The sequence below is a fragment of the Acartia tonsa genome, chromosome 14, assembly GCF_053477335.1.
Source record: "Acartia tonsa isolate MP-2025a chromosome 14, ASM5347733v1, whole genome shotgun sequence".
Taxonomy (NCBI): domain Eukaryota; kingdom Metazoa; phylum Arthropoda; class Copepoda; order Calanoida; family Acartiidae; genus Acartia; species Acartia tonsa.
Genome location: NC_137273.1, coordinates 6170366 through 6194159, shown reverse-complemented (window position 1 = coordinate 6194159; position 23794 = coordinate 6170366). Strand labels below are relative to the sequence as shown.

The 23794-nt window shown below is 31.4% G+C and overlaps 1 protein-coding gene across 4 annotated transcripts in view; it reads right to left on the bottom strand.

Annotated features, from left to right (window-relative positions):
• LOC145305617 (uncharacterized) overlaps positions 1-22500 on the bottom strand; it is a 29351-nt gene extending 6851 nt beyond the window's left edge. Inside the window, exons 1-11 of one of the 4 annotated variants that reach the window (XM_080147300.1) lie at positions 22413-22500; positions 21741-21852; positions 17489-17548; positions 16192-16283; positions 15781-15863; positions 8226-8310; positions 7497-7598; positions 6233-6318; positions 5837-5910; positions 5393-5452; positions 2359-2428 (exon numbers count right to left, since the gene is read on the bottom strand). In XM_080147300.1, the coding sequence (XP_080003426.1) occupies positions 2359-2428; positions 5393-5452; positions 5837-5910; positions 6233-6318; positions 7497-7598; positions 8226-8310; positions 15781-15863; positions 16192-16283; positions 17489-17548; positions 21741-21852; positions 22413-22497 (909 nt within the window). In that variant the 5' untranslated portion in view covers positions 22498-22500. The remainder of the gene's footprint in view (positions 1-2358; positions 2429-5392; positions 5453-5836; positions 5911-6232; positions 6319-7496; positions 7599-8225; positions 8311-15780; positions 15864-16191; positions 16284-17488; positions 17549-21740; positions 21853-22412) is intronic. The other 3 variants (XM_080147301.1, XM_080147302.1, XM_080147303.1) reach the window with 3 other exon arrangements.
• Between the last annotated feature and the right edge of the window lie 1294 nt (positions 22501-23794).

The following is a 23794-nucleotide window of genomic DNA, read 5'->3' as shown; positions in this document are numbered from 1 at the left end:
CCAATTATTAAAAAGCTATACAAAAATTGGGGGAGGGGGTTGTTGCCCCAAAAGTGAGATTTTGACAGGAATTGTGATGAAACAAAGGATTGTTATTTAGTGTTTCCTCAATAACACAAACATATCTCTTTACTTTTCTAAGAAGTTTTTAAGATATTATGTAAAATTTCCTAGCCGTTTAGTTGTAACAATTTAAAGAAATTTTGGGGGTATTTTTTAAGAAAAAAGTTGTATGTCATTTCCAGTGTGCTAATGTACAAAGCTTGTTGAAAAGTGTGGACACCTGATGTTGCTTTGGGTATGCCAGATACCCCATGGAGAACATCCATCTCCAGCCAGAGATCTAGGGACAGGAGATAAAGGGACGTGTGAGTGATGGCAGAATCCATTTAAAACAAATTTCTGTGCTCGCCACTGGGGTTATAAGACCCGCAACTATAGAGTAAATAGTAAATTTGATTGGTTTTGATATTAGTCCCCTCAAATAAGGTTAAAGCTGGTCAAACTTGAATATACACAAATTTATCTTTTAGTGTCTTATCCCTTAATATCCCTGCAAAGCTCCCAAAAGAAAACCTACTTTATCTTTGATTGTTTCCAAACTCAATTAGTGACAGTAGTATAACAACATAGTAGCAGTCTAGCATAGCTTATTATATTCTGATGTTATACTGTATTATTAAACAACCATAGAACCCAACCCCTTTATCTTTAGCATGAAGCTTAGATTAACCTAACCAGGGTTGGGTCATGATACCGCAGGGATAAGGGCATTTCTTATAGGAAATTATTTTTTAAAAAAGAAATGGGAAAGCATGAAAAAAATTTAAATAATCTAGTAAAATGTTTAAAATCATATAAACCCGGCCCTGTTAACAAATAAAAGTTGAGCACAGTAATAGTTATCGTAGTATTGACAGCTTTCCACGGATATTAAATTGAAAAATTTTATTAAACCAGTTTTGTTAGGCCTGAGGGGCCGAAGGCCAGACTAACTAACGGATTTTTATTTACAATATTTAATTTCGATATTCTTAAAAAATTGTCTGTAATACCATGCAATGTATACATGATTTTTCAGTATGGCTGAGAACCATTCTTGAAAATGTTTCATAGATATTCTTTTGAAAACGGCTTTTACTTTTTAAATTACATTTCGACTAATCTTACTGTATAAAATACTTTTTTAATGGATAAAACTTTCCTTGTTCAATAAATAACTGCAATTACAACTGATATATAAACACATTTTTTTCTTTCCAAAATTTCTCATTAAAATTCAAGGTTTCTTCACATGAAAAAACTTTAGGAGGGTCCCAAGAATGGGTTGTCACTGTGGAATTACATGCCTATGTGATTCTATATCTGCTGTGATAGTATCGTGGCAGTTTATAGAAGGAACCGCCTCCTTTTTTTAAACCAATTGGCATTGAAACGTGAATTATTTATTTAAACGTTCACAAAAACTGACAATTTATAGGAAATTATTGAAAACAACAGAAAAAACTAATAATTTTTAAGGCGAAATCAATTGTTTGCCCCCAAACAGTTTTAAAATTAAAGAGAAAAAAGTTTAATACGAAATATTCTTTTGACCTCCCCAATAAATGAAAAACATATCTTAAAAGCTCAAGCCATTTAAATCTATAAACAGCATCTCTAGAGGCTACTTAATTCACTTATCAGTGTTGGGGGGGGGGGGGGTGGCTTATTTCCAATGGGTAATTTTCTCTTGGGAGGTTTGAGGTACCCTCCAAGTATTAGATACAAAATATTGCATTGACCTATAAAAAGCTATACTGTTAAGTTTAGCGGTTAGCAAGATCTTTCGGTACAGACAAACATGAAGCAAAATGGCTGAAAATATATCATTTTAGCTGGAATGTAAGAACATAACTTTAAAAGGTTTTTCTTAATATTTTTAACAACAGATTTCTTGTGGTTTTGGTCAATTTAGCTGTTTTAAGTAGCGCAGCTACTCTAAATTAAACTAATAGGTTATAGTATGTCCATTAGATTATAGATAAGTATTTGATTATGAATCGATGTCGTAAATATGAAAAATGATATGTAACTTCTAATACCTTAACTAATATTAGTGGCTGCGCAACTAGAGGTCTCTAGGTGCACTAAGGTAAATGGGGATAAGTCCACTTTCGATTTGGTTTTGTTTTTAATTTTGGTGTTGTAAAGCTTACCTAGACCTAAAAGGAGTTTTAGGAACCATAATTAATGATGCCCGCAAAATGTAACCATTTGATTGTATGACCTTTATTAGCTTTACATCGCAATAAGATGTGCCTATTCTATACCTAAGCAATGATTCTGACAGAAATAGTAAGATTGATTGATTGATACCTTTTTAATGGCGGTTCTGAATGTATAGATTCTCTTCTCCATGGTCTTAGGGGTTAACCAATCCAGAGCACTAAAATAGATTAATATAAAGATATTATTTACATAAAAAATCTTCCAAAATAGTTGTAAAAATTCCTCTAAATTAAATTTGCTTTAAAAACTTTAATTTAAAATTGTCATCTAATGGAAGCAAACATACTTAAAACAATTATAATGTCTGAATGAATTTGTAAAATTCATATTTTGTTTGTGAGTTAACCTTTAATAGATATAACAATAAATAAATGGATTTAAGGAAAAATAGATAGATGGATACAAGTTATTTCAACAATAAATATTAAGCATTAATTCCAAAAACTTAAACTAGACCTAAACGATGTTCAAACGAAATATAATGGTATGCATGCACTTTCGCATAGTTCTTAATTTTTCGCAAAAAGACAAAATAGACAATAAACCAGAGGGTTTGTTTAGTAGTAAGATTTAAATAAAGAGTAAGAGGCAGTTTGTGCTATTGTAATAATATGCATTTTTGACAATTTGATAACGTCATACATAAGTGGAAGTTAATGTACACCTTCCATATGCCACCAATTAAAATTCAGGGCTATTTTTATAACGCCTCGGAGTGTGCATACATTTACACAAATTTTTATGTTTTATCGAAACTTTTCAGAAACCAATAGAGTTTCAATTTTAGGTGAACTAAATATGACATTTTAGGACAGACAGACACATAAAAACAGACACCATGTCACTTTCATTTGAGAATATATATATTTTTTAATTGGAAAACATTTTTTTGGTGAGTTTGCGTGGACATTCAAAAACGGATCTATCCATCGACTTTGCATAACTTTGTGGGAATATTCTTAACATTTTTCACACGCAAATAGATAGATAGATTGATGGATGGATTGACAAACATATGGATAAACAGATGATTAAGCTAAATAGATTGATGGATAGATATGATATTGATTGTTGTACAGTTTTTTAAATGGAAGCCCGGCCCGGTAAAGTTATTAGGAACTAAGCAGGGATCTAAAGGGATAAAACAATTGATGTACATCCCCAATGATTACACACAAAATTACCTAATCTTATGTTTACAATTATTGGTTGAAACGGTGGGGCACTCAACTAAATGAATCAACCAATCAACAGCCAATAAAAGTCCCGAATAAGTCCCGTTAAGTCAACGAATAAGAAAAACTTTGGAAACTAGTGTAAATAAACAGCCTAATGTCCCCTCCCTCCCTATAAATTAAGATACATATATAAATAGACAGTTATGAAGTTTTTTAGATAGATAGACAGGCATTTTGCTGAGCAAATTGATTGATAAATAGATGCTTAACATAAATAGATGGATAGTCAGTCACATATGAATATTGCAAATGGACAAATAACATTCAACGGATGAACCGATAAATAGATAGTTAAATTTATAGACAAATTGAAAAATAAATGGATTAATAAATATCTATATATTAGAAATTTAAAGTACTAGATTAAAAAATTCATAGATTATTTTTATTGTTAGATGCCTAGATCTTTCAAATTAAAATATTTTAGAGGTCTTTTGAATTAATAAGTGATGTAATACTGCTTTCTCTAAAAGTGCTTAGCTTGCACAGAAACCCCAACCTATTATTTTAGACATAAATTGAAAATGAGCTCAGAAATCTCCTTATTTTGAAATAAAATTAATATAAAGGAAAAGTCCCTCTATTTTAGTGTTATATTTTAGGGTAGCCTTGCAGGATTAGGAGATAATTATCTCGAACACAGTAATAGTGTCTGACTGATTATGACGTAACAAAAAAATTAGCCAATGAGAGGCCACTATAAATTTTACCATTGGTCAACAACGGCATCTCATTGGCTAATTTTTTTTTGTTACGTCATAATCAGTCAGACACTATTACTGTGTTCGAGATAATTATCTCCTAATCCTGCAAGGCTACCCTAAAATATAACACTAAAATAGAGGGACTTTTCCTTTATATTAATTTTATTTCAAAATAAGGAGATTTCTGAGCTCGACTATGGACTTTGAGGTAAATCGCCGAAATGTTCTAATGTCCTAATAATTTTTAATGAGAAAATAGTTCAACTAGTTCCCACTGCAAGCCTTATGTCATAAATTAACATTTTTTTAGTAGCGAAGCTACTCATCAATTAATCTGTTCTTGTCTGTCTGTATGTTGGAAGGAAGGGGACATTAAGCTATTTATTATGATAAGGTTTTCTTATTCGTTGGCTTAACAACTTTGGAGACCACTCATTGTAATCTACAGAAGGTGTTATATTGTTTATTATCATTGGTGATGTCATAGGCGTCCAAGGGGGGGGGGGGTAATGGGGCGATTACCCCCCCCCAAACGAATTTGGGGGTGCCGTAGACACCCCCAAATTTTTTTTCATTTTACCCCCCCCCCATTTAAAATTTACCCCTACCCTTAAAAAAAATTTACCCCCCCAAAATAAAAAGCTTGGACGCCCCTGGGTGATGTACATTAATTTATTGACAATTGATTCATAAAATTATCGCCATCATGATAATTTGTAAGCAATGATGACCATGTTAATTTAATGCCACATTTTCGACAAGATTAATAGTCAATATATATACTTTACTTTTCTATATGTCTTTCTTATCATTTTTCTGTGTGCAATTTAGGATATCAATATCCTTGTTTAAAAATCTATGAAAATGTTAATCTAAAGGTCAAATAAAGAAGATAATTAAGGTATTATAATTGTCTTTGGAATTTTTTAGTCATTATCTTATATCAAGGATTTTAAAATGGAAAAAAGAACATCCAATAATTCTTATTCTCAAAAGCTGTTATATAAAGAGAGATAAAAGATATACAGACAGATAAATAGACAATAATCCTTTGATCCAGAAAGACTTTTTTTTAAAGATTATAGATAGATAGAAAATAGATGGTTGGTTAGATCGATAGATATGAATGTAAAAAATAGGTAGATATTTAAACAAATAGGTGAATATATAGATACTTACGTGACCAAATACTCCTTTCCAGAAAGATTCTGTGCCTTGGCTCCAAGCTCACATAACAGTCTAAAAAAATATTAAGGATTAACTTTAAAAGTAAATAACAACAAAAAAATGAAATCCTTATTTCAATTTAGGAAAAAAGGGGCTCTTCTAACCCTTACCCAACTTAAACTAATAAATATTTTTTAGGAGTTTTTTGGGGGTTTTCTGTACGTACACATACACAATAAATAAAAATTTTGTCTAAGAAAGTCCTTTGATGGATCAACTTTTGTCGAGAAGTCTTTCCAGTGAATTGTAATGGAATACGCCTATTCATGGGCCAAGACTGATTATTTCAAGTGTCTGATACATAATATACAATTTTTCACATCTTTGAGGTATGACACAGCTTAGACAAAGCCTTGCACCAATATCCTGCCAGACACCTAACAGAAGTGTTTATACCTGTCCATGCAACTATCATCCTCCAGAACTTGGTAATATTTCACCAGCATTGTGTCGATCTCCTCTTGCAGCTCCTGAAAAAAAAAGTTAAATAAAACCTCTTAGATTATCCAGGGAATATTTACCTGTCAAAATTTATTTACATTATTAATTTAAAAGCGATTGCCCCGTAGCATCAAGAGGCTCTGTATTTTAATGAAGAGAAACAAATCTAAAACCATATCAATACTTTAAAATAATCTTTAAAAATGGACTAAAACTATACTGGGACCTATATTATGCTTTTCTAAAGTGGAGAATTAATTTTTTTTTGTTTTAACAAGATCTTAATAGATAAACAAAAATCTTACTACTTTACATAATAGAATGTGTAATATAGGAGAGGGGATTCTTTACCTGGAAAGTGCCGAATGTTGATTCCATAGGGGCGGGACCGCCAAATGAACGGGCATACAGTGACCGTCCGGCTCCGGCTAGACCGTCTAAAAAGATAGAGACATATATTATAGATAGATACATAGTAAGACACACATAAATAGAGAGATTTACATAAATATATAGATAGATGATAAACCTACCTAAATTCTAAATAGAAAGATATATAGATAATAAGATAGATAGATAGATAGATATAAAGATAGATAGATAGATAAATAGATAGATATATAGATAATAAGATAGCTAGATAGTTAAAAAGATAGATAGATACATAAATAGATGGATAGATAGATATATAGAAAAATTGACAGATAGGTAGATGCATAGATAGATAGATTGATAGGGATAAATAGAGAGCGAGATAGATAGAGATAAATAAAGAGAGAGAAAGATAGATACATAGATAGATAGATAGATGAATGTATGTAATAATATGAAATTCTGCTAAAATAAATCACTATGTACTTAATATCTATTTTTAAACCACATAGCCCTACTTGTGTTTATACATAACAATAAATTTTCTAAATTAGCAAAGATTTGAAAGCCAATTTTAAGAGTGGACATTGTGCTTACATATATTGTTCTATTTTGTAAAACTCTATGTTTCAGAAAGATGATTCTTTTTATAAATTTGTATACAATAATATTTAACAAATAACAATAATATAAATTTTATGCTTTTAACATTTATTTATTAAACAGTTTTCCAAAAACATCTTTATATACCTAAAGCGAGCCCTAAGGCTAAATTTCATAATAAAGATACTCTTTATTTTTATAATTTATTGTATTACTTTAAGTTAAGAAACACTACTTTTTAGTTCATTTCATATAATACGAAAAAAATTATGTTTATTAAAAGAAATATAGAAAAGAGAAAAAAGAAAGAGTAAAAGTAAGAATAAGAATAAAAAAGGGGTTCAGCAAATTGTTCTAAAGTTTAAGAGAGCAAGAAAAAAAGAATGCAATAAATTACATCTTATAAAAAAAGCTAAACGGATGGTAGATACATTTTAATCATATATAGATATACAAAATTGAAAGCCAGAAAGATAGCAAAAGGATAGCAAGAAAGATAGAAAGATACTTACTGATTATAGAAATGATAGCCAGAATTCCAACAAGGATGGTGAGTGGCAAAAGAACGGCCAACAAATAACTACAAGCTAGACATCCAGAAAGATAGCAAGAAAGACAGAAAAGATAAAAAGATACTTACTGATAATAGAAATGATAGCCAGAATTCCAACAAGTATGGTGATTGGCAAGAGAACAGCCACCAAAGGATCAACTTCAGTTGTAGATTGATCGGCCTTTTCAACTAAAATAATTACATTATATTGATTTTTATCAGTTAAACTTAAAATGCTATTCTTTAAATCAAATTGTCCGTCAGTTCGTTTTTTTAACAATCCTTACATAAACCTAAACTGTGGCTTTCTCAGTTACTTTTTAAGATAGACTCTTGATATCTTTTATACTATAAAGTAGTAAAGTTTTTTGTCTGAAGCTAAAGATCTCGGAAACTGGTAGTTCGTATTAATTGTAATTTTCAGGGAAGCTTAATAATTTTTGTTTGGGTGGTTTTAGGCTATTTTCCTGATCGCCTTTGCACTCCCCTAGAATCTTGGGGCGAGGCAACTAGTCTAATATATAGATTTTTAGTAAAGATTACTGTCCTTTTTTCTACAGACATACAAACCCAATTGAACAGTACATCTGGAAATTATTTTTGGATACTTTCAGGGAAAAAAATGGCAAATATGATCACAATTTTAAATAAGTCAACAAATGTACATCATACTACTTTGTCAGAAAGACATCCAATTACTGCATAGAACGAATGAAAATAATTTTTAATGCAGTTTTTCTATTTAGTAAGACATGTATCTTTGTAACTGTATATCTATCTATCCATTATACTATCTATCTATCTATCTATATCTACCTATAGGTTGGGCGGCCACAGGATAATAATAGTAGTAGAGATGACCGGTGGAGACTGGCTGGTAGGATTGGGCAGGAGCAGCAGCCTGAAATTAAAATTTTATATTCGATTATGTTTTTTAGGCCCAGAAAACTAAATATTCTTCTAAATAGAAACCTAGTAGGATTTTCAAGTTATGCCAAAAATATAACTCTACAAAGTGTCCGAAAAAATTAGCCGTGTGACGTCATAAAAGAGGGAGAGATGAAAGGAGAAGTGGGAAAGGAAACCCTTTCAAATGAGAGGGATCTATATACGTTACACGGCTCATTTTTTCGGACACTTTGGCGAGTCTTTTTTAAAACAAACATAAACAAGGATGACCATTGAAAACAACCAGAAAAATGAAGCAAAAAAATTTGATATGATCATTATGATAATATTGTGTCTGATCGTCCTAAGAATCTTTATTAAAAAAAATAAGATATTAGGATAATTACTAATTATTTCAAGAAATGTTATTGTTATAGCAAAAAAATGACATGCTTTTAGTGGACTGCATTTCTGGTTATAATTTTAGAATTGCCACTCTTTCTTAATTATTAAAAAATTATCATTCAAGGTTTGAAATCGATTGGTCAATTCTAACATGTCTACATAAGCAATCAGAATTTCTGATATGGAACGATCTATCTTAATATAGAAAAGCCTTACTTAAAAATAAAACACTAAGATATTAGTTACAATTGACAAAAATGACTCAGTTAAAAAAATTTCTAAAACGGATATGATGTATTTTTTTACGGGGAAAAAAGAACCAAAAGTTTCTAATATTAGTTTAGGACTAAGACTTTCTTTAATAAAGAATCTTTATGACTTTAACTGTTTCTCTGATCTTAACTAACGAATAGAACGCTATCGTATTACTTCTTAGTTTTGATGAAAATTGAAATCCTAATCCAAATACTTTTTTTATTCCATTGTGAAGCGTTTTATAATTGGTTTTTGTCTGTAAGTGTTAGCTCTTATCATTAATTTTAGGCTTGTTATAATTGTTCTATAGCTTTCAAACCTTGCATGGAAATTCCATTAACAATTAGGTACGTTTTATAAATCGTAGCATCTCTATAATCGTTACCAGAAAGTTTGTACGTCCATTTTAAACAATCTGTTCTTAGTTCATATAACTAATTTTTGTATGATATAATTATCCTATTTATCTGATATTTGGAATAATGATTCCTAGGACAACAAGGACCAGATATTTACTATAAGAATGATTGTCCTTGCTTAGTTGAAGTAAATAAATTGCTTAATTGAACCCTGCTGTGGTTTTCCCACATTTTTGTAAGTAAAGAAAAGACGAGGATAAATTTGTTAACAGTATTGCAGCTAGTATCCTATTATATAAAGTAGTAAGCTTTTTTTGGCTGTACAAAGCATCTCGCTAACCACTGAACAGATATGATTCTCATTATAGATAAGCTTCTTAAAGATCCCGGGATGGTTTTAGGCTATCTTATTATCATGAATAAGTCTGCGTATGGTTTTAGGCTATTTTAATTCAAATATAGATTGTGTTGTACAAATTAACAGTGTACAAGCTTTACATTTTAGGATATTTGGTTTTTCATTATCTGGTGTAAAACAATTTATTGTTTATTGCCTTATCCCTGTAATGATTGAAAATGCATTGAAGGAAACGAACACTTTTATAGTTGCATCGTATATGAAAACTGCGATATCATCGTGTTATCAATTCAAAATTTTTGGAGTAAACCGAGCTAAATAAAGAAAAGTGTTTTCTGAGGATAGATTTATATGCAAATAGCTAAATATAGTTATTTAATGTTTGTTTGTCTGTCCTTATGTAACAAAAGATATCAGTATTCAGTACCGCTTTATCCAAGAAAGTTTTGTAAGTTTTGCTTTTCATAGATCTCAAAATTGACCCCTCTCTAGTTAGATTATTGCTTTAAAAGTTTAGACAAGGTTAGTTTAAAACAACTGATTAATATGTAATAAAAGAACCCAAAGTTTTTAAGCCAACAAATGAGATAATGTGTTTATAAAACTTTTGTTACCTGTATAATTTACAGTCTAATGATCCCTCCCTTCCTCTCATACCGTATAAAACTAATGTAATATTGAAATTACAAACATTATGATAATTATTAATGGCTAAAACTTTTATAATTTTTGCTGTTTTCAAAATATACTAAAAATAAGGGAAAATAGATAATGAAATATTTTTATTTACTTATTTACACTAGAACAAATCTTAAATGTCACTGTGTACCAAGTTTCTAAGGACAGTAATTCACAGTAGGTTGACAGCAGCATTCTAAAGCCGTTAAAAAAAGGTTTGAAACATTAGTTGTAACAGTAGGGGGAATTCAATTACCAGTACTTATTCCCAATTCATTACAATTAAGTTGGATCTTTCAGACAAAGGTCATGCAATCAAGGGTTGTTTGAATGAAAACTATAATTGTTAAGACTTATAATAATGTAGACAGTCTGCAATTTCTGTAAATGTTCGTTTGGCCATCATTGATTAATTATTTTGGGATATCCGAATCATTATAATGGATGTTATGATTCTTGTTTTAATGATGTACCGATAAGATAAAACAATAAACAAAATAAATAGGAGATATATTGTGCTTTCCCTTTAATTAGACCAATAAGCCCCATCTCCATTACATGAAATTCAGGGGGTCTAACTCTGCGAGGCCCTTTTAAACCTATTTTACATACATAAAATACATTTTTAAAACTAAAATATTGTGGTCCATAAGCTTTAAGGGGGGAAACTCCCGTGTTTATCTTTCAAGTTAGTAGCGTAGCAAGAAAAGACACCTTTATCATTTATTATTGTACTTTAATTGTACCTAGCTAAAGATAAATAACTAGATAGATAGATAGATAGAAAGTTTAGCATTAAAAGTGCATTTAATTAGTTATATTTCTTCTATTCATATATTGATACAACATAGTCATTCATAAGAAGAACAAGAATATCAACATCCATAAAAGCGAAGATTTGAAATGGAAGGATAAACGAACATTAACACTTGTAGAGTGTCACAACTGAATAAGCAGAATATCATAGAAAGTTGTAAGTAAATATGTTCCAAAACTGCCTAAATATATGACACTGTTTTAGGACATACTTACATTTCTAAGGACTTGGTTTTAGAGATGCTTTGCTTATAACATTGTGCCTTAAGTAAAACTCAAATTGTTTTAAATGGACGTACGGACTTTCTGGTAACGAATTTAGATTTAAAACAAGATAGAAAATTGATGGAAAGCAAATAAGACATTTAGATAGATAGATATACAGAAAATAAGATATAAAATACAAATTAGTTAAGCTACTTGATCTATTCTTGTATAGAAAGACGTTAAGTCATTGAAAACGTGCTTGTGTCAAAATCAGGGCTACCAAAGTCTGCAAAAAAGTATAATCTCGTGGACCAGGGGCGTCCAAGCTTTTTATTTTGGGGGGGGGTAAACATTTTTGAAGGGGGGGGGTAATTCGTTTTTTGGGGGGGGGGTAAAATGGCGCGCGAAGCGCGCCGCAAATTTCCCCCCCCAAAAAAAAATTTTACCCCGCGGGTAAAATTTGCTTGGGGGGGGTAATTACCCCCCCTGAAATCTGTTGGCAGGGGTAAATTTAGTTTATCCCCCCCCCCCAAATTTACCCCCGGGGTAAAATTTTTTTGAGGGGGTAATTTAAATTTTATTAAATACATAGTATTAAAAAAGCGCGCAAAATTTTTTTTTTATTAGAGATTTTTTATTTTGGGGGGTAAATACCCCCTCCTAAATGGTTGGGGGTGCCTACGGCACCCCCAGGGTAGGGGTAAATTTTAAATGGGGGGGGGGGGGTAAAATGAAAAAAAATTTGGGGGGGGTAATCGCCCCATTACCCCCCCCCCCTTTGGACGTCTATGCAGTGGACAAGCAATCTTAAGTTTATGTTGACAATATGACGTTAAATGAAAATGTTTATGGTTAATATTTTGTCGATATAACGTTATTACTACGACATCAGAACAGGATCTTTCAATCACAGCGATCCGACTGCTGATGCCTCTTAGTGGGCCGATTTTGAAAGCGGCTCACCTAATAGTGATCTTTTAATTTATTGCAGTGGTAAGCCGGGAAACACTTTGGAAACACCCACCGGCTCATGGTCTTCACAAAATGATTTCTGCCACTGATCAAGTGGGAGTTTCCGATGTGTTTCTCTCGGCTCACCACTGCCATTTTGGTTTAAAGATTCATATTTTATTGGCAGCACTGGCAGTGGCATTGACAGTGGCAGAAGGCAGCACTAAATTATTTAAAGATCCAGCTCAGAAAATCATTTAGATCAAAACAACATTTATATAGACACTACAACAAGGTAACCCTGTTTAAACCTAAATGACAAGCACTACTAGTGTGAATATATGTATCAATATTACAAGAATAAAAAAAAATACATAAAAGCGAAGATTGATGTAAAAAAAGAAAGACATATAGATAGATGAAAAGGTGATAGATAGAGAGATATACAAGTATATACAGTAAATATATACCCATAGCGACAGCGTTACAGAAAAACAGGCACACAGATAGTAAGTAATGCTAAATTTGAAAAATCAACAATGCTTTATTTACTTTATCTAAGACTAGTGGCTGCGCCCCTAGCATCTAAGGGCTCTATAATCAAAGGGGTATGGATGGGCAAAAATAGCCTAAAACCACCTTAGGACCTTTAAGAAGCTTCACCCTAAAGAAGAACCATATCTGTTCGTTGGTTAGCGAGATCCTTTCTCTACAGACAGGAAAAAAAGCTTATTACTTTATACAATACTAGCGGCTTCGCCCCTAGCCTCTGAGGGCTTTGCCCCAAGAGATGACAACAAAAAAAATTCAAAAAAAAATAAGAAGAACTAAAGAAATCTTCTACAAAAGAAATCTTCTACAAAAGAAATCTTCTACAAAAGAATTCTTCTACAAAAGAAAATTTCTACAAAAGAATTCTTATACAAAAAAAAAAAAAAAAAAAAATGGGGGGGGAGGATTTTTTTGTTTTATGGGGGGATGGGGGGTGTCCCACCCCCCGAGAAAATAGCTTAAAACCACCACAGGACCAATAGGTATATACCCTGAAGAGTAGAATCCGATCGGTTCATTGGTTACCGAGATCTTAAGCTTCAGACGGACGGACGGAAAGACGGACGGACAGACATCATTCTACTTTGTATTATAGATGATTCTTATTATATTTATTTACAAAGAGACTATTATATAAGAATTGCGAAATAGATAGAAGTTTATTTCGTAGCAAAGCTACTTAATGATTGTACGTCATTAAGTCACACCGTCACTCTTGCAAAACTATTATTGACTTAATAATATACAATACCTTCCCAACTTAAACGGAAATTAATAATATTAGATAGTGATTTATATGATAAAACATATAAACTGACTGAAAATGTAGAGACAAAATATAATATTTTGAGGTGCACCATCCTTGTCCTTTACTCTTAGTAAATAATATAAGTCGTGGCACATTGTAACAAAGGGGCTCTTATTTCAAATTTTAATTTTCATTCAACTAGGATAGTAAGATAAGCGAATGAATTATAATGTTTTGAAAGAGGTAACATAATTATAGAAAGATACACAAACGGATTATTTTGCATTGGTGGGAAACTCTTGTTCTATCAAAAAATGGTTTTTTATCTAACTTTTCTAGCATCTCAGGCTATAAAATAGCTTAGAAACAGCTTAAAACCATTGAAATGCTTAAATTTGAAAGTCTAAAACCAGCACAGGACCCAAAGGGTGTGCAAAAGAAATGCGTACCTTTTTAAAATTCAAATTGCGCGGCTTGTGTTAAAAGTAGAAAAATGTTACGCATACCGTTAGAACCACTTAGAAGTCTATTTTTTAAAAATATAAGACCGATTCCTCTGCTACGTATAGTTAGGGAGCTACGTGTTAAAATGTCCCAACTGACGTAAAAATTTGACTTGCTAGTTTCAACCTTATTGAAATGAGTGAGTAATTAGAGATAGAACGTACGGACGTACGTACTAACATATTTAACATACCCTAGTTATAAAGTAGCTGCGCTACTAACAATGGTACACTATTAAGTTAAATTTTGGCCTGAAGGGTATGAAAACAATGAAAATTATTTCATAATTTTCAAGACAAATGGAGGGGGTTAACTCATAAAACAGTTTAAAATAATTATGGCTGTTTTACCCAAGTTAGGTATTAATTTCTAATTCAAAAGTATGAGATTTGGCCCATTTGATATGCAATGCCGACATAAATAATATATTAATATAGACAACAGAAATTGTGCTATGGCGTTTAGGAGAAATACTTTTTTGCTGTCTCCAGAGGACACCAAATAAAGGTTTGTTAATATTTTTATTTCAAAGTGAAATTTGTTTCAAGTGTTCAATAAATTTAAAAATCATGGACTTCTAGATCTAAAGGGATAAGACAATAGCCGACTAATTGATGTACATCCCCAATGTTCATACACAAATCATCCCTTCTGTAGATTACAATTAGGGGTTGAAACGAATGGACACTCAATTTGATAAACCAACCAATAAAAATGTATTAAAAGTTCCCGAAGTTATTAAGGTAACGAATAAGAAAACGTTATTATAAAACTTTGGGGACTTGTGTAAAAACCACTCTCTCTCTGACTTCAAACAAAACAAAGTGTAAAGAAAGGTAGCGTAAACAATATCCTTTAATATAAAGTTTGCATTTTCAGTTTTAAGTATCTACTAAAAGACCAATAAAATGACTAAAATGATTGAATGCATTTTGTTGAAAAAGATTGTAACTAATTATTTTTTTTAACTGATTGAGTTGAGTTTTTTTTAGAGATGCTTCATTTTATCGTAGGGGCGTATTCACTAGTTTATTTTTTTCTGTAACAAAAAATCTCAGTTATAATTTGTTCAATTGGTTATGTTTAAAGGGACTGTGAACGTAAATTGTTCTCATCTTAATATCAAATATTAACATTATCTCATTCATAATATCTCACAGACATTTGACAAGTTAAATATCCCTACAAACATTATAGGAAACAAAAACGTTCAGATTTTCCCTGTTTTTTCCTTTTTCCCTCTCTAAATACCATAAAATTAAGGCATTATTCCTGGATATTTTTGTTAATAGGACGTTTTTGGTTATTCAGTGTAGTGAAATGTGCTAAGAAAATGTTAAGATTTGATAATCAGATGAGAAATTTTTACGTTCACACTCCCTTTAAGTAAGCTTCGAGTCATACAGTAATGTAACTAGATAGACAAATGAAAGTCAAAGAAGTTCACAAGAAAAAATACACTAGACACCTTGTTTGTGACTGTTCAAGTTACCATCATAACAAAAAAAACACTAAAAGCACAATAGTATCAAGTTGAATTAAAGTATATTTTTATTATAAAAGAATTTTTAAAATTTTTTTTTGCCCTTATTCCAAAAAAAGTTTAATCAATCATATTTTGAAAACTACATGGTGTAAAACTACTTTTACCTGTGTGGCGCTATCATGTCCATGTCCATGATCATGTCCGTGGTCGTGATGGTGTCCTCCGGCTCCGTCTCTCTCCTCCAACTGATTATAGTGTTTATATTTTAAGCAGGGAGGAATAGGACATTGGCCTGTATATTATGATAGTCCCCAAAGTTTTATAATAAAGTTTTTTTATATGTTGGCTTAACAACTTATGGGACATTTAATTGAATTTTGATTGGTTAGTAGACATACTGACAAAGTGAAATATAAAGTAGCTTAGCTAAACAATGAACAGTGGGTCATAGATAAGTCTAAAAAAGGATTTTATAGTGATTTTGAATATGCTTACGTGTAGAAGTCTCAAATGAAGATTTCAAAAAATCTTTGTAATACTTTGCTTTTTTTTCTTTGTTAAAAATAAACATTCCTTGTCAACTTCAGAATTGGCGGGAACAGTTTCTCCTCTGACAACAGTTGTAGCATCATTGTTGCCATTCACTCCGAGAGATCCTCCATTCACACTGAAATTAGATTTTAGTTGAAATTTTAGTCGCTAGGTGGTGTTTTCAAATATTTTTAAAATCTTGAAAACACTCCGAGAGATCCTCTGTTCACACTGAAATGAGATTTTAGGGGAAATTTTAGTCGCTAGGTGGCGTTTTCAAATAGTTTTAAAAATCTTGAAAACACTCCGAGAGATCCTCCGTTCACATTGAAATGAGATTTCAGGGGAAATTTTAGTTGCTAGGTGGTGTTTTCAAATAGTTTAAAATATTGAAAGAACACTTTGTAACATAGTTGTATCAATCCATTCCAATAAGCTGCACTGAAATAAATTTTAGTCTCATGTTTAAACACTAGGTGGTGTTCTTCAACATTACAAATTATTTACATCTCTTTAATATTACAAATATTCGGTTAACCTTATATTCAAACACTTAAATAATCCATTTCTCAGGATATTAATTTAGTTTATAATTTTATTTAGAGGGGAGGTTTAAACATTTGAAATATTTCACATGTAGACATGTAGATTAGTTTAAAATTTATATGCTAGGTATTGTATCTGAATACTTAAAACTAATCTTCTATCTAAAATTCTGTAAATAAATATGTATACTTAGTTTTCATTTTAGGGTTTAGGTTAAAAGAGTTTCAGCGATTATCTACTGTGAACCCTCGAAATTATACTTAGAAATAGTTATAATTTTTTAAAAAGTGTATAATTACTTATTGGGTGGTGTAGTTTTTATTGATCTTCAAAAAGAGACGAAAATATTAATAAGTTATATTAGTGATTGTGTCTGTTGCAAAAGATCTCTTAGACTGTAGGACCAATTGTTTTCATAATTTTGATAAGGAAATCCTCCCATCCAAAAAAAGAAATTCGGGTATAGTCCTTTCCACGACATCCCTCCATAAGGAGCGATTCTTCGTATTTTTTCACAGTAGCTTTTCTCCTATTTCTAGCCCCTGCGGGGGGCTCTAACCCTGCGGGGCCAATTACCTAACCCTGTGGGGCAATCACCTAACACAATATAACCTAACCTAACCTAAAATAACCTATTAAAAGCCATTTTAAAAATACGACTAATCGCTCCTTATGGAGGGATGTCGTGGAAAGGACTATACCCAGAAATTCTTTTAGTTAAGTAGGAACTGTTAAAAATGATAATATTTAATGGTAAAAAGCTATAAAAGAGAAAAAGAGTTTAAAAATGCATACCTATAGCTTGAGGTGTAGCTTGAACTATAGACAGGAGAAATATTAGACTCGGAATCGGCCCTAGAAATAAGTTTAAAGTTAAATTTGGCTGTAATATGATAATCAAGTTAAATTATAGGGTAATATTTTGTAAATACAGGCATTGTTTTATTTTTTGAGCTTTATGATGAACACAGTAATAGTGTCTGACTGATTATGACGTAACAAAAAAAATTATTAGCCAATGAGAGGCCGTTATTGACCAATGGTAAAATTTATAGTGGCCTCTCATTGGCTATTTTTTTTGTTACGTCATAATCAGTCAGACACTATTCCTGTGTTCTTTATGATTTTATGTTTTCTGTTTAATCTAATTTTAATTTATCTGACTATCAAAATAATTCTATCTATTCAATAGAGGTTATATCTATTTATAGCCCTTGCTATCTATTTTTCTTTCTATCAATCTAGTATCTATCTATTCATCTATCAATGGAAAAAATGCATATGTTGATAATTTTGATGATTTTCAGAATTAAATATTGTTTCCTTAGTTATTTAAAATTTAGTATAACTGTATAAAATCTGCCTAATATAACGAGTAACTAATGTGTTATACTTGTAAAACTAATTTTTTATAGGAACCAATTCACAAAAAAAATCAGGGTCGAACAATCATGGTTGACAAGTTGATTTACTTCATTTGCTACCACTTTGAATTTTAGGTGTGTATGTGTTGCATAAGTGACTACACCTTTTGTCGTAATCATCATCCTATATCATAAAGCAGTAAGATTGTTATGTCTGTAGCTTAAGATTTTAAGAACTACTGAACCAATCGACTTCTAAAATTTATAGAGGCGTGACATGGTTTTAGGCTATTTTAAAATAAAGTTTTAGGATGGTTTTAAACTATTTTCAAATACAGAGCTTCTACATGCAAGGGGCATATTTTATAATCAGTCCGTTAAGATCTCCCTAACTTTTGATCCGATTGAGTTCTCCATTTCAGGGATGAAAACCCTTAAATGTTTATATTTTGATTTTTTCAGAAAGTATGGATTATGATCGAATAGTAAGTCTTATTTTATTGGAATTTGAATAATTTATAATTTTGACAACGCTTTGTAAACTGCAATTTAAATTTGCATGACCAAGCCAGCTATCTATCTATCTATCTATCTAACAATTTATCATTCTATTATTTAAGTAATCTATTAATCTTTCTATCAATTGATCTATATACCCATCAATCTGTCTAACTATCTATCTATTTAACTTTATATCTGTGTACATACTTAACTATCTATCTATATATTAGTTGACCTCGACAACAAATGCAATCTGAATATTTCATTGCAATTCAAATTAAAAGGAAAATCTTTATTCTGAACTTTCAAGGTATTTTTTTTGTTTTTTTTAGGTCCATTCTATTTAATCTAAAATAAATATCAAACGTTGTATTAAGAGGCAGAAAGGTTGGTGTCCCCTGGCAAAATCAATTGGGTGGATAACCTCCTCAAATGTCCACTCATCTACACCACTCTTCACAAGGATTTATATCCTCTGTTATACCTCTACCACAGCCAAGAGGAGGGGTGTTAAAAGAGAAGGGTAACTGTGTTTAATGTCCTAGGAATATGGGGATAGATGTTACCGCTTTTGGCCTACCTATTCTATTGACGTCAAAGTAGAGGGAAAGAGAAATGGAAGGGGGGAGGGGAAGAAACCTATTAGAAAGGTAGAATAGGTAGGCCAAAAGCAGTGACATCTATCCCTATTTTGCTAGATCACTATAGGAATCTACGAAAAAGGTCACACCCCGAAAAAATTCAAAGTCAAGACAGTACATTTAAGTGATTTCGTAGAATTGGAAAAAAGGGGTAGATATCAATCTGAAAAATGGAAATTATCGAGTTTTCAGTAGCAGCAACCGACAACAGCTGCTTTTTAGCAAACGGATACGCTACATTTTACAAACTACAGACAACAAACTCAAACAAACTTGTCGGATAGTCCTAATTGTGCTTAGTAATTAGTTGTGTCATGCACTAGACAAAGCACCAGTACATATCTTTTTTTAATGTCTTTGGTATACTTTTATTTCATAGCAAATGCAAATTCCATCGCAAAAACTGATGCTAAAATACATGCCAAAATATTGCAATTATTTTTCCGCAAATTAACCTATATAAAGACCACTGAAAAATTTGGCGCGCTTATGTTTTTACCATATAAGACATTATTATTTGAATTTTTGACTAAATTTAAAGACATGAAAAGAGGATATTTGTAGGCAAATATCAGAAGGAAAGGAAAGGCGAAGGAAGTAGAGAAAGGAAAAAGAAAAAAGAGAAGAGAAGAAAAAGAAGGGGAGATAAGAAAAGAAAGAGGAGAAAAAAGGGAAAGAAGAGATGGAAACAAGAGAAGGGGAGGGGAATAAATGGGGAGAAGAGATAAAGAAGGAAAAGATAGAAAAATAAGCGAAGGGTAAAAAAAATTACAGGGAGAGAAGAGGATAGAGTTTAACTTAAAGTCAAGAAAATAAAACATTATGATAACCCATTTTACCCCATCCCTTATCCTCTACCCCACTTTTGCTTTCATTACAAAATTCTTCCATCCTAACTTAACAACGCTATTCAATAATGTAGCTCACCAAATTTACACATAAGGTGACGTTAACATGGGAAATACATATAATTAATTATGAAAATAATATATCCAAGTGCGTCTGTCGATAAAAAGAGAACGACGCAATAAATCATTTAGCTCTTTATTTTTAATTTTTTAAGTTTAAAAATATTGTACTCGGCTATTCCTTGGCCGATTTAGGCTTTTAATCATATCCTGGCCGAGACAAATTTAGACCGTTGACTAATCAAAAATCGGTTCAGTTAGAGGGATACCCAACGTCTCAATTTATTGCTACCAAAAGCCTTATAACTACGTTGCAATTATATAAAAACCCGTAAATTGAGTTTAATCAAAGGAGTATACTACACATTTCAATCACGCCCCCATCCCATGATACAGCGTGGCATTAATTTGTCATCGACCCAAATTCCATCCCCCACCCTTTAGTGCTAGTATGGGAGGGATAGAGTTTAACTTAAAGTCAAGAAAATAAAACATTATGATAACCCGTTTTACCCCATCCCTTATCCTCTACCCCACTTTTGCTTTCATTACAAAATTCTTCCATCCTAACTTAACAACGCTATTCAATAATGTAGCTCACCAAATTTACACATAAGGTGACGTTAACATGGGAAATACATATAATTAATTATGAAAATAATATATCCAAGTGCGTCTGTCGATAAAAAGAGAAAGACGCAATAAATCATTTAGCTCTTTATTTTTAATTTTTTAAGTTTAAAAATATTGTTCTCGGCTATTCCTTGGCCGATTTAGGCTTTTAATCATATCCTGGCCGAGACAAATTTAGACCGTTGACTAATCAAAAATCGGTTCAGTTAGAGGGATACCCAACGTCTCAATTTATTGCTACCAAAAGTCTTATAACTACGTTGCAATTATATAAAAACCCGTAAATTGAGTTTAATCAAAGGAGTATACTACACATTTCAATCACGCCCCCATCCCATGATACAGCGTGGCATTAATTTGTCATCGACCGAGAAGAGATAAGGAGATAAAAGAAGGAGAGAAAAGAGAGAACCAAACAGAGAGTACCATTACAAAGGAGAGACACTTATAGAGTAAATTCACTATTGAGAATTAAAATATTTTACTGTTTTATGAAAACATATAAAATTGTATGGTTTTGGTCAACCTTTTATAAATAGTTTAGATTATAAATTGATTATTTTTCGCTCCGTCGAGTTAGATTATTTTATTAATTGAAATATTATAGATGTTTTTATCTCATAATATATAATTGTTTATTTATCTATCTTTTTCTCTACCTTACAATCTGAAAATTTATCCATCTATTTTTTAATTTAGAAAAATTGCAATCCTTTAATCTATCAAGCTATCTATCTATTCAATTTGTTATCACTCAATTTATAAATTTATCAATATATGAATTAACAAATCTATCAACCTAAAAATCTGAATCTATCTTTCTGAATCTATCAATAAAACAATCAATAAATCTATTAATCTTGCAATCTATCAATATCAGTCTATCAGTATCAATATAAATTTATGAATCTATTTTTCTTCAAATTTGATGTAGCATTCTATAATTAAATCTTTTAATTACTAACTATCAAGCTAACCATTTATCTATCTAATTTATTACCTTTCAAGATCGTCCGCAGAGACGCTGTAAGAAACTGAATCTTTAGGGGCCGGGGCTCGATAACTGTCCTCCAGGGTGAGGGGCACCTCGTAGGAAGATCCAACTGAAACAACTAAGATTACATTTTCTAGAAAATAGATAAAGGGAGAGAAAAGGAGAGAGAGAGAGAATGATTAATAAATATTTTCTCAAATTTTGAAGTTTAATATTTGAGACAATGTAAATAGAACTGAAGATATTATTTCCTCTATTAATGCTATTCTCATATATGTAGTCGTCTATCTATGATAGCAGCCGAGTAATTCTAATTTTCTCCGAAGAAACGGATGGAATATACAAGAATGGACAAAGTAAGTTATGTGATAGCACAACACGTAGTGCATCCGCTCGTTATTGGGAAGGTGATCGATTCGATTTTTGACCCGACACCGCGTCATAACTAAAAACTTTAAAAACGACTCATACGGCTGCTATGTCATTTTCGCTATAAAAATAGTTCGGATAGGGAATTGCCTTGGCCAAAACAGGCGCAACTCATTATTATGCACTTTACAATTGATAAATAGATATAGAAAAAATAGTTAAAGCTACTCTGTAAATTATTATGCCTGTCGTCCCTTTTCTATGTCTATCTGTCTGTCCAAAATGCTGTCCTCTACTCGGTTCTCTCACCTGGATTGGAATAGGATGAAACAGGTTTATCTGCCATTGCCAGTCCAATGACACAAAACAAAACACATAATTGCCACGAACGCATTTTTAATCTGAAAAAGAATATTTAAAATATATAGAGATAGGACAATGGGAAACATATTAATCAGATAACTAAGCTTCAAAATATCAGAGCTACTATTAGAAATGTAGGTAACATATATTGGTAATTTTCCAACTGATAATTTAAAGGAAGCAAAATGATACTAAACAGTAAACAGTAGGATGTCTATGTGTCATCTGCAACATAAGATCTTGTCAACCGCTGGACCAATATGATTCTCCTTTATAGTTAATTTTTTTCTGGAATAATTTCAGGCCTATACAAGCATTTCACTGTTTCTACGAATTCTTCATGACAGACCAATTCTATATAGAGTTTCTACACTACTAAAAATATGAATTTAAAGATGTACATCTATGATATCTAAGGTCAAACTTTATGTCAAAAATGAAGATATAAACGTCAAAAAATAGAAATACAATGTTTCCGGTTTCTTTAGCTATTCAGTGCTATATTATGACTGTACTATTACAGCTTAAATACCCTAATACTCTACTGTTAAACTAGTATAAAAATATATCTTAGGAACATCACATTGTCTGCCTTTAAAAAGGGATAAAAATCTATTTAAGGGAAGCTTTAAAAGTTTTTGGAGTTTGAAAAAATCATGTCTAAAAATAATGTCAGTTAAATAAATGTACCTTAATTTCTTTTTTTCCTTCATATAAAAGCTATCAAAGGCTAAATTTAACAAACTAAAACAAGGGGTTACATAAATTCAAATAATTATTAGTTCTTTCCTACCCAGTATCACAAAGAGCCCATAGATGCTAGTTGCGCAGCCTCTAGTGAAAGATATAGTTAGCTCATGTAGTTACAACTATATGATTTTTATTTGAAATTGCTGCGCTTTATCTAAACATTAATGTCCTTGTTATTTTGTTAAATGTATTAAATATTTGTCCTTGATCTATTAAAAGGATCTCATCTTGTTATTAGTGAGGAGAAAAATAGGATTTCATTTACTTCATACAAAAGAACCAACAAGGACAATAACGTCCATAAGTAGTAGAGAGAGAGAGAGAAAGAGAGAGAGAGAGAGAGAGAGAGAGAGTGGAAGAGAGAAAAAATAGACAGAAAGATAGATTTAGAGAGAAATTGATAGAGATGGAAAAATTAAGAGAGAGGTAGATAGATGTATTGTATGGAGAGATAAATAGATATAAAATTATAATAAAGATAGAGAGAAAGACTTAGAAAGAGGAAGAAAGGGAGGGATAGATAGAAAAAGAAAGAAAGAAATATAGATATATAGAGAGAAAGAGAAAAAAAGATAAAT